The sequence below is a fragment of the Myotis yumanensis genome, unplaced genomic scaffold (genome assembly GCF_028538775.1).
Source record: "Myotis yumanensis isolate MYYU_CA2020_CCGP unplaced genomic scaffold, mMyoYum1.0.hap1 SCAF_3, whole genome shotgun sequence".
Classification (NCBI taxonomy): domain Eukaryota; kingdom Metazoa; phylum Chordata; class Mammalia; order Chiroptera; family Vespertilionidae; genus Myotis; species Myotis yumanensis.
In genome coordinates, this window is record NW_027223754.1 from 81,643,139 (window position 1) to 81,655,202 (window position 12,064).

Below are 12,064 nucleotides of genomic sequence, written 5' to 3' on the forward strand. Positions count from 1 at the left end.
TTATGGGAATAGCAGCAAAATACTTGATTTTACCCTGCCAGCTGGCTCTGTAAGATATGTTGTGTTTATGGGTTGGAGAACATCCTTTTCTAGATTCTTTACTCCTTGGCTCTACTAGGCTTAGCAAGAGGGTCACTGGTCCATATCATGTATGTAAAAAGTGCTTTGGTCACTGTTAAGGTCTTTACAGATGTTGTTACTGTTATTTTACTGTGTGCATGATCCTTAAGGAGGTACACCCTACCTGAAGCACCTGGACAGAATACCTTGATGAAAGCCCACCGTGACACCAATGGGGCTTCAGCATTCTTCCTGAGAGACAGCGAGTTCAGATTTACAATGCTTTTTATTTTTTATTTTTACTATGGGCTTAGAAATGACTAAGCATTATATTCACATAACCTTGCTGTAAAAGATTACAATAATGTTATTATAACCCCATTTTTTGTTGAAAGGTGGAAATAAAATTTGCTCCAGACTAAACAGGAAGTCAGTAATAAAATTATAGCCACTGGCTAACCCAGGCTTTCTGACTGCATGCATTACATCTTTTATGTAGTCTAAGGTTCAGGCTGACAACTACCAGCAACACTACTGTCATTCTCTCCAGTTACTCACCTCCCCCTTGACCCCTATCCTAGGTATGCATGCATTGTATGTCAACGTGTGTGAAAGACAGATGAGGAAAATATGAAACATGAGTATTTATAACTACCTATTTCTTGGTATTAGGGATTGCAGGTTTTCTTTGAACTGCTGGGAAGCCTGTGGGAAGGGGAAGAAGTTGGCAGTGGGTGGGAAGCTGCAGAGTGCAAATGAAGAACCAGCATAGGCTGCCTGATTTAGGGGTGGAGAGAGCCATGGTGAAATCTGGCAGCTACCACAGGTTATCCATTTGTAATAAGTTAGACTGGACAAGGCCCAAAGGAAACTTTCATAAAAGATAAACATTACTTGTCTCCAAATATTTACAGTTTAGCATTATGTCCCCCCCCCTTCTCTTTTAATTTCTTTTTTCAGTTTGTCATTTTGATAACTTGAGGTGAGGCAAAGTGGCTTGAGATGGCTGAAGTACATTCCAGAAAAATCCACATTCCATGAGGATCAAGAGATGGCCTGACTGGAGCACTGGAGCTTCAACTTGTCCCACAATTAACCCTTTTCTCCTGAGGCTGTAGATAAATTGGGAGCCAAAGAATTTTCCTGAATATTGCTAGAGTGAGCAAACAGTGGGTAGAGACTATGGAGTGTCTGGGTGAGGGTGCTGTGAGCAGGCACTTTTCTGCCCCTGCTCAGCTGTCTAGATTACAACTAGTTCAGGTGCAAATCAGCCAAGTTTTCCATGAAGCCCTCCTTTCTCACTTCCTTCTTTAACATCTTGGGGAACCCAGTTTCTGACCAGAAAACAGGCCCTCTGGACCTCCCCCTTTTAAATAACAGCCCCTTCCCTATTTTAAAAGATTCCCGTGATAATTTCTCCCATCTCAAATCCAGGCTAGAGGGGGGAAAAAATCAAATAAGCTGCAACCCATCTCAGATTATAGCCCACTAAATGCCATTATGCATCAATTACCCTGTTGTCTTACAAACATGCACAAATTAATATCCAGAACATGTATAAATAAGTTTATGTACCTAATGTTTACATATTCCTTAATATTAAACCTATGTTGTATGTATGGCTATTCTTTTTTTTAAAGTTATCTCACCATTATCTGATTTTTAAAAAAAAGTTATATTTGTATTGATTTCAGAGAGGAAGGGAAAGGGAGAGAGAGATAGAAACATAATGATGAGAGAGAATCACTGATTGGCCCAGCAACCCAGGCATGTGCCCTTGACCAGAATCGGATCTAGGACCCTTGAGTCTGCAGGCTGATGCTCTATCCAGTGGGCCACATCAGCTAGGGCTGTATGGCTATTGTCGACGATGCATATCTGTATCTTTCTAGGCACACATATGGTCTATCACTATTCTATCTTCTTCTGCTTTGTTTTTGTTTTGGGATATACTCCCTTTCATGTAGAGCAGAAAGAGTTCCAGAGTTGGAAGATCCTGGGTTTGAGTTTTGTTGCTTTCATTATTATGTCTCATATAAAGGGGAACCATTAGAGGAGAGAGAGTAGGTAGACTTGGAGGATCAGTGGCCCCATAAAACCACCATAATGCTCACTGACAATGTTAGGTGTTCTAAACTGCTGGGAAGACTTTTTTGGGGGGGGGGGGGCGGTGTTACTTTTTTTCTGAGACATCTCAAAGGGCTTTCACATCAGCTCACGTCAATGCCTGCCCGATGCCCTCACTGCGTTGTGAAAACGTCATTGGTTTGCACAAGTTCATCCATCTATTTTGGGTTCGAGCCTCGTTTTACTAGTAAATTCCTGAGCGGAGAGAAATCCCAAAAGTCTGACTCTGATATAACTGACATTATCTTGGGCCACGAGACTAAACAATCATAGCACAATACAAACGACTGACGAGGAGCTACGGTGCAGGAGCCGCACCCCTCCTCCTCCACCCCCCCATCCCCGTCCCAGCCAAGTGACCCCGGACAACTCCCCACCCCAACACCGTCCGCCCCGCCTCCCGGCTCCCCGCAGCCCCGCGCCGGCAGCGCCCCGCGCATGCGCACACCGCCCGCGGGAGGGGGCGGACCCGGCTGCCATCTTACAGCGCGGGAGGCGCGCCGCTCGCCCCTCACCTGGGCCGGTGCTGGGGGCGTCCAGCTCCGACCGTTTTCCTTCTCCATTGGCAGCCCCGCCGAGGCCGCCCAGCCCCAATTCCAGGCCGATGAACTGACCCGTCCTCCGCACCGACTCTCGGCAGCGGCTCGTCCCCGTGTCCACCCTGCGGAGCGGAGCGCCCAGCCGCCCAGCCTCCCCGCCGGCCGCGATGCCGAACGTGCAGCTGCCGCCGAAGGAGAGCAACCTCTTCAAACGCATCCTGGTGAGTGGCAGGAGGCCGCGCCTTCGCGCCCTGGGCAGCCCCGATCCGGCGCGGCGAGCGGTCCGGCGGCTGCGCCCGCGAGGCCGCCTGGGTCCGCGCTCGGGTCTTTGTTTACCTCGGAGCCTCCGCGGGTCCGCCCGGCCGCCGCGTCCCGGGCCGCGGACCCCGGGCCTCCTCCGGCGCCCTCCCTTGGCACCGACTCCCCGGGCCTCGGCGCCGCGGACGGGGACTCCCGTCGCCCACGGGGCAGGGCCGCGTCGGCAGGTAGCGGCGCCCGTGCCCACCTCGGCGGAGCCTCGCGGGCGGACTCGCGCGCGACCTGTTCCTTCTGTCCTCCCGGTCGGTTCTTTTGCCGGCCTCCCCTCCGGAGGTGTTCACCCCCTGCTTTGTGCTGGTTAACGCCGGTGCCCACGGAAGCCGGGGCGATCCTGTGGTGGGGCGGGGCTCGGGTGTGGACGGCTACGGGAAGATGGGGGGCGCCGGAGGCCAGGCTGTCCGCGGGGGGAGACCGTGCCCGTGTTCGAGGTACTCAGCGCCGCTGGGAGGTGAAAGGCGGGCACGGGCTGCATTTCTAAAGTATAAAACCGGACATGGCTCTGCTTTTACCTTGCACCGGCTCGACTTCGAGAAAGTGTTCAGGGCTTCGTGCGCTGGCTGGTTTTGCCCTGGAGGGGGCATATGCTTGGTTTCTGAGCAGAAACCTGAATCCTGGCCCCGCGGTGCTGGCCGCGGGCCGGCGAGAAGGGAGTTCCCCGCAGGTCGTGTGCCCGCGGCCCGCCGCCTCCACGGCGTCCCCGGGTCCCGATCCTCCATCGCGGAGGGGCAGCGAGCAGCGAGCGTGCCTGTGCTTTTCTCATATACGCTGGGGACCGTGGATTTTAAACTAAGATTGAAAATAGGTAGCTGTTTTTTTTCTAGTTTGTCTTTTCATCTGAACATGAGCGTTTAGATTTTAACAGTGAATTTATTACTTAGAGCTTGTGTTATGTGACTCTTAGCTATCGCTTACCTTTGCTATAAATACTAAATTCAGAATGTTTTCAGTATTACCAATGGCAGCTATCCAATTCATAGTAGCTGTTCTGTCCTAGCTAATAGAAACTTCACATTTAATCCTTACTTTCGTTTTTCTCATAGACTTATATATTTTTCAGAGTATGGAACTGGAGAAGTGAACTCTTTTTGCCCCTTTCAGGTGGATTTTTTTTTTTTTTTTTTTTGTCTAGGGAATCTGAAATATATTAATGAAAAATCATCTATGACTTTTTAGTAAGATTTCAGGACATTTGGCATTATACCTAAAAGATGACAGAACACTTACTTTCTCTATTTATGGGTACTTGTAGTTCTAATCATATTATCAGTAGAATAATGAAAAACAACACTGTGATTCATTATACTCTATTTACAAAAAGGTTAAAGCTGCTGCTGAGTTAATTTTATCCCCAAATAAATTGGAAAATGCTAAACATTTTCTTATCTGGGTATGTAATGTTTATTTTTTAAGCTTATATGAATTTAGGAGGGTGCTGCAAAGGTGAATGATGTAACCATCTCACATTTGCAATAAATGTGGGTAAAATTTTGCTGCAACAAATTCCATGGCAAATTGAAGTCTCTATAATAAAATTATTTTTAAGTTTGGTTGGTGGACCAAAGTGTTTTGTCACCAATAGTAAATTTGTATTGATTATCAGTGTACATAAACACACCCATATCACATGGTCTATGTGGCTTATGCCTGTCTATTTTATTCCTCCCCAAACTGGCTCTTAACATTACATTTTGTTGAATTTTTGAGCTCTACTCCATGCCCTCTTTTACGGATGAGACAGTCAAACCCAGGAATGGTAAATGACTAAGGGTCTAAGGCAGTGGTTCTCAACCTTCCTAATGCCGCAACCCTTTAATACAGTTCCTCATGTTGTGGTGACCCCCAATTTCATTGTTACAAATTGAACATAATTAAAGCATAGTGATTAATCACAAAAACAATATGTAATTATGTATGTGTTTTCCGATGGTCTTAGGCGACCCCTGTGAAAGGGTCATCGACCCCCAAAGGGGTCACGACCCACAGGTTGAGAACCGCTGGTCTAAGGTTTTCTGGTTAGTATCAAAGTCAAAACAAGAATCTATCTTTTCTACTAAATATATATTGCTTAGTGAACTTAAGACGTTTCTTTGTTTTTAATATATATTTTATTGATTTTTTTACAGACAGGAAGGGAGAGGGAGAGTTAGAAACATCGATCAGCTGCCTCCTGCACACCCTCTACTGGAGATTTGCCCACAACCAAGGTACATGCCTTTACCGGAATCAAACCTGGGACCCTTGAGTCTGCAGGCCGGCCCTCTATCCACTGAGCCAAACTGGTTAGAGCTAAGACTTTTCTTTAACTTGAGTACTTGGGTATTGGAGATAGACTACCTTGGTTTGAATTGTGGCTCTGACTAGCTGTGAAAACTCACGTTACTGTGTGCCTCAGTGCCCAGCTGATATGCCTCCGGGGATTGAGCATCATCCCGTGGACCAAGAGATCCTGAGTTTGATCCCCTTCAGGGCACATGTCCCAGTGTGGGCTTGATCCCCAGTAGGGGGCATGCAAGAGGCAGCCGATCAATAATTCTCTTTCATTGATGTTTCTAACTCTCTCTTCCTCTCCCTTCCTCTTTCTGAAATCAGTAAAATAGGTAAATAAATAAAATGGAGATAACATGCATCTCAGAGACTTTCCTGGCATTTCAATAAAGATTAAATGAGAACAGTGCCTGTCACATAGTAAATGTTTCAGTAACTATTATTATTACTGTTATATTTATTACTTTCAAGATCACTTGGTCAGTCAGAAAAAAACCCCCACGTATTTTTCTTTTTTTCCTCTTCCCCAGTAGTTTCTTCTGTTCCTTTTTTCTTCTTGTCATATGTCAGGTGAACTCCTATAGTCAAACTCAGATTATTATTTTTTATTTATTTTTTAAAATAAAGTATTTCTACCATTGTGGTTCTTTTAAATTTTTATTTTATTTATTTTATATATTTTTTGACTTTACAGAGAGGAAGAGAGAGGTAGAAACATTGATGAGAGAGAAACATTGATCAGCTGCATACCCCCTCCTGGGGATTGAGCCTGAAACCAAGGTACATGCCCTTGACGGGAATCAAACCCAGAACCCTTCAGTCCACGGGCCGATGCTCTATCCACAGAGCCATAGCGGTTAGGGCAGATTATTATTATTATTGTTTTTTTTTACTTTAAAATATTTTTGGAATAGGTAATATATTTCCATGGTTCAAAATTCAGGTTTCTGTCCTATCCTTGTCTCCCAACCATTAAGTTTTCTTTCCCCAGAGGCAATCAGGAAACCTCAATATAAACATTTTTTTTCCTGTAAACACTTTTCTAATTCTCGCCTGCACATCCCACTCCTGCAGCAAGGATTAATCACTTCCTCCTCCTTTTCTGGTACCCTGTGTTTTTTTTGTTTTGTTTTTAACTTAGTAGGCTGTATTCATTGAGCAGTGCTTATTTGTCTAGAACCAGAGGATGCAAGAGTGTTTAAAATAGGCAAGAGCTGCCCTGGTTGGTGTTGCTCAGTGGTTAGAGTGTCGGCCCTCACATGGAAGGGTCATGGGTTTGATTCCCAGTCAAGCCCACTTACCTGGGTTGTGGGTTTGATCCCCAGTCAGGGTGCATGCGGGAGGCAATCAACAATCAATGTTTGTCTTTCTCTTTCTCTTCTCCCTCCCCCTCTTTCTCAAATCAATAAAAACATGTTTTAAAATAAGCAAGATTCCTGTTCTCAAGGAGCTTATAGTATGGTGGGGAAGATACTAAATAAGTAATCACATAAATTGGAATGTCAGGAAATGATAATGCTGTGTAGAAAATAGAGTAATATATAGAGAAAAATGTTTGTGTCGGGCAGGGTGGGGGCGAGTAAGAAAGCTGTCAGTATTAAATAGAGTGGTCAGGTAGGTGATATGTGACACTCAAACCATAAGGAATTAGCCACAGGAAGACCTGAGGAAGAACATTTCAGGTAGAAGAAACACAAGTGCAGAGGCCCTACCATGGGGATAAGTACTAGAAAGAACACTATCATAGTAAAAGCGTAATATGCTAATTAGATCAGACGTCCTTCCGGACGAAGCCGGGGCTGCGAGGGAAGCCCGGGTGCCAGAGGGAAGCCAGTGCTGGCAGCTGGGGAAAGGAAGGCTGACTCTTGCATGAATTTCATGCATTGGGCCTCTAGTAACAACATAAGTGAGAATGTGAGTGAAAGGAGACGAGATGTTCTCATGATCAGTGGCTGTGGAGGACAGTCACTGATTACTTAGCCTGGTTGGTGGCATCCTATATAATAAAAGCTAAGTGTCCGACTGTTCGCCGTTCAACCAGTCCCTATGATGAGCACTGACCACCATGGGGCAGACGCTCCGACTGGTAGGTTAGCTTGCTGCTGGGGTCCAGCTGATCAGGACTGGGTGAGTTGGACCGGACATGCCCTGGAGCCCTCCTGCGGTCCGTCCCCGGCCCTGATTGTGCACCAGTGGGGTCCCTCGGCCTGGCCTGTCCCCTCTCACAATCTGGGAACCCTCGGGGGATGTCGGAGAACCGGTTTCGCATGGGTGGATGAGTCCGTGCACCAGGCTTCCAGTCTGTCTACACTAATAAAAGAGAAAGATGCAAATTGACCGTACCTTCGCAATGCCCACCAGCCAGTCAGGAGTGAGTATGCAAATTAACCTCATCACCTCCGTGGAGACTGACAGCAGGGAGGAGGCAGCTCCTAGCATGGCTTGGCCTGCTTGGCCGTCGCCACGGCGACCTGGGAGCAGGCAAACGTGGCCCGCAGGCAGCTCCCAGCACGGCCTGCTTGGCCATCGCTGTGGCGACCCGGGAGCAGGCAAGCGTGCCGCAGGCAGCTCCCAGGCAAGCAGCTCCCAGCACGGCCTGTGGCAACGCAGGAGCAGGGAAGCACAGCTGCAGGCAGCTCCCAGCATGGCCTGCTTGGCTGTCGCCAGGGCGACCGGGGAGGAGGCAAGCCTGGCCTGCAGGCAGCTCCCAGCACGGTTTGCTTGGCCGTTGCCTCGGCGACTGGGGAGCAGGTAAGTGCTGCCCGCAGGTAGCTCCCAGCACGGCCCGCGGCAACCTGGGAGCAGGGAAGCAGCCCACAAGGCAGCTCCCAGCATGGCCTGCTTGGCTGTCGCCAGGGCGACTGGGGAGCAGGCAAGCCCGGCCCGTAGGCAGCACCCAGCATGGCCTGCTTGGCATTCGCTGCGGTGTGGAGCAGGCAGGCCCTGCAGAGAGCAGAGAACCACAGGGAGCGGGCCTAAGCCGTCAGTAGGACATCCTCTGAGGGCTCCCGGATTGGAGAGGGTGCAGGTCAGGCTGAGGAACACACACACGCACACACGCACACACGCACGCATGCACACACCTTGCCCCGTGCACGAATTTCATGCACTGGGCCTCTAGTATATATATGAAAGCCTAATATGCAAAGTGTCACCTAGGGAGTTCGACCGACTAGGAATTCGATCGCTCACTGTGATGTGTGCTGACCACCAGGGGGCGGTGCGGAACAAAGGAAGGCCCTGGCCGGCAGCTGGCAGCTGGGGGAAGGAAGGCCCCAGCTGGCAGCAGGCAGCCACTAGGGACAGTACCTGTGCACGCATTTTGTGCACTGCGCCTCTAGTTTAGGAATAAAGAGGTTGCTTACACTTACATTAGACTAGTAATGGAAAGACCATGATCTTTGGAGTCACACCAGAGTTTGCAACTAAGCTGAATCACTTATAAACACATTTTATGAACATTTTCCAGATCTGTAAGGTGGAGGTAATGACACCTACCTTAAGGAATTAATATGAGTTATAGCAAGTTCTGTAGACACTCAAAATAGGGTTGCTCAAAAAATAGCAGTATTTTGTGTGTGTATTTCTTGGTTCTATTCTTTTTTTTTTTTTTTTTAATATATTTGTATTGATTTCAGAGAGGAAGGGAGAGGGAGAGCAAGATAGAAACATCAATGATGAGAAAGAATCATTGATCAGTTGCCCCACACTGGGGATGGAGCCCGAAACCCGGGCATGTACCCTGACCGGGAATTGAACTGTGACCTCCTGGTTCATAGGTCAAGACTCCACCACTGAGCCACAATGGCTGGGCTTTTGGTTCCATTCTTGAAGTACCAAAGGCTTTTAATGCAGTTTCTAGTATTTTTCTGTCGTTACCACATATATTTTTGCTTTTGGGTTTTGAATTTTAAAAAGCTGTAGCAGTATTGATTGACAATTAAATTCCCTGTTTATTAAGTGTATTGTTTTTTCTTTATCTTCTGTAAAAGTGAAAATGCTCAGACACTAGAACAGTTTGGTAACAGAAACACACTTCATGTTATCCTATATAATAAAGAGGTAATATGCAAATTGACCATCACTCCAACACACAAGATGGCCACCCCCATGTGGACACAAGATGGCCGACAGGGGAGGGCAGTTGGGGGCGACCAGTTCTGCAAGGGGGGGCAGTTGTGGGCGATTAGGCCTGCAGGGGAGGGCATTTGGGGGCGATTAGGCCTGCAGGGGAAGGCATTTGGGGGTGACCAGGTCTGCAGGGGAGGGCAGTTGGGGGCGACCAGTTTTGCAAGGGAGGGCAGTTGGGAGCGACCAGGCCTTCAGGGGAGGGCAGTTGGGGGGGACCAGGCTGGCAAGGGAGCAGTTAGGCGTCGATCAGGCTGGCAGGGGAGCAGTTAGGCGTCGATCAGGCTGGCAGGGGAGCGGTTAGGGGGTGATCAGGCAGGCAGGCAGGTGAGTGGTTGGGAGCCAGCAGTCCCAGATTGGAGAGGGTGCAGGCTGGGCTGAGGGACACCCCTCCACACCCCCCGCACAAATTTCGTGTACCGGGCCTCTAGTAAGTGATATAAATTGACATAAAATCTTTCCGTCACATATGTTTTAAACCTCACTTTGGATCTTGAATTATGTAAAAGTTGTTTTGTGTATATTCATTTTATAAAATAATTTTTGTTTATATTTCTTTACAGAAATGTTATGAACAGAAGCAATATAAAAATGGCCTCAAGTTTTGCAAGATGATTCTTTCGAATCCAAAATTTGCTGAACATGGAGGTATTGTCTTACCTGTGAGAGATTGCTTTGGGGAAATCTAATCCTAAAATCAGACAGATAGGATTCCTAACAGTGAAAGAAGAATACTTCCCAGATTCCATGGCCTAGTAGCTCTCTAGTGTATAAATATTTAACATTTTAGTTATATTTCATGTCAGTCTTATTCTAGGTTACTTTACTTCTATTTTGTTTAAGTCCATATACACATATACATATACATATAGAGTGTTTACTATTAGATGAGAGGTTGTTGGTTGATTAATTGGGAAACAGTTGGAGTATATGCCAATATTTTTATAGACGTGATTTCATCTATTTGACTAGAACTTAAGTTTATTCTTTGATTTCCTATGTATAAAATTAGGACAATATTTGCAATACAGAAGTAGTATAAAGATACAGTCAAATGCATTTTATTTTTGGTAGATGTCTTTTATATATCTGCTGGCCTTTATATATAAATATGACATTTATCATTAGATTGTTTATCTTGAGTTGTTTTTCTAGCACTGGTATTAATAAGTTTGCATTTGCTTGTCTCAACGTTTTTCACTGGTCACTAGTATTTGTTAAAAGGATAGATGAGGTTAGATACACAAATTAAGGTCCTATAGCAAAGCAAAGTTAACTGAGGTCACTGAATATTAGACTTCGGTAATTCTTGAAATTGTCTTATTGGGAAAATAGGCTGACCCGGCTCAGCTTTCTAATGTTGAAAACATTCTTTGAAGGAAATGGAAAGAAGTCTTCATTTCATAGAATTTTAGAAATTTAAACTTGTTTTCAAACTTTTTCACTATGGAACCATTATCTACTAGTAAGTGGAAGCTTGTAGGGAAGTTCTTTATGTATAAACAGAAAAAAATTGTTTGGTTATAGGAGCTTGGACTGTTCTATCACCATGTTCTGAAAACAAGAATCCACAGACATTAATTTGAAAACAATTGTTCTTATCTAATTCCCTTGTGGATTATTTTTTGGGGGGGATTATTCAGAGAGTTATTTCAATCTAAAGCATCTTTCATTAATTACTTTAAACATATTTTTGGGTTGACACTCCTGTCATCCAGTGTTGTATCCTTGAAAAGTAAAAGGGTATTAGTTAGCCGAATTAGGATTAGTTAAAATAAACTTGCCAACAATGCAGTCTATTCCAGTATTGAGTAAGGTGATTTTTTTTTCTCTTTGTTAAGGTAGATTGTTTTGTGGGGTGTAAGTCAGATTTGAGATTTGATTCTTGATTCGAATTGATCTCAGGTGAAGGGTGGACTGCTGTATAGATTTAGCTCAACAGGATTCAGGTGCCTGCTGTGTTACCTTTTCTCAGCAGAATCATCTCAACCCCCTTTAAAGAGTCTTCTAAAGAGCAGAAAGCATTTTAGCAACCCAGTCCCCACCTAAGGAATTTCAGAAAAGGACCTGGGCTAAACTTTAAGCAAATATTTAAAATGCAGTTTTTGGAGAGAAGTTCTTCTAACTATGGGATTAAAAAGATGAATAATATAAGCATGGCAGGTGTCAAATGTTAAAATAACCCTAAGATAATTTGAATCTTTCATGTGTAAATAGAGGTTAAAAATATTTTTCAGAGACTTTGGCTATGAAAGGCTTAACATTGAACTGTTTAGGAAAAAAAGAAGAAGCATATGAATTTGTTCGTAAAGGACTTCGTAATGATGTCAAGAGTCATGTCTGTATCCTTTTGCAGTGGTTGAGTAGTTTAATTTCATATATATATTTTCAATTTATTAGTGTTTTTTCCTAATTCAAAAATTCAATCCTATGTAGAAGAGAATTTAATGAACTCTATGTACTAATTACTCAGGTTCAATAATTATCAACATTTTGTAGTATTAGTTTATCTGTCCCCTATGCCTCATTTATTGGAGTATTTTAAAGAGAATCTCTATACAGTATGTATGTATTTCAGTTGTGCTTATTGTGAGAGAAGAGTGCTGATAATTATATGTGACTTGAAC

At 45.2% G+C, this 12,064-nt stretch overlaps 1 protein-coding gene across 14 annotated transcripts in view; it reads left to right on the plus strand.

Moving 5' to 3' along the window:
- Positions 1–2,686: 2,686 nt before the first annotated feature.
- NAA16 (N-alpha-acetyltransferase 16, NatA auxiliary subunit) overlaps positions 2,687–12,064 on the plus strand; it is a 96,851-nt gene continuing 87,473 nt past the window's right edge. For 11 of the 14 annotated variants that reach the window (XR_011470767.1, XM_070408990.1, XM_070408992.1 and 8 more), the window contains exons 1-3: positions 2,687–2,947; positions 10,001–10,085; positions 11,675–11,779. Coding sequence is in view for 13 of the 14 variants with exons in the window: in XM_070408990.1 (XP_070265091.1) it covers positions 2,894–2,947; positions 10,001–10,085; positions 11,675–11,779 (244 nt within the window). In the remaining variant the exon portion in view is untranslated. Of the gene's footprint in view, positions 2,948–5,167; positions 5,249–10,000; positions 10,086–11,674; positions 11,780–12,064 lie in introns of those variants that run through there. The other 3 variants (XM_070408991.1, XM_070408993.1, XM_070408996.1) reach the window with 3 other exon arrangements.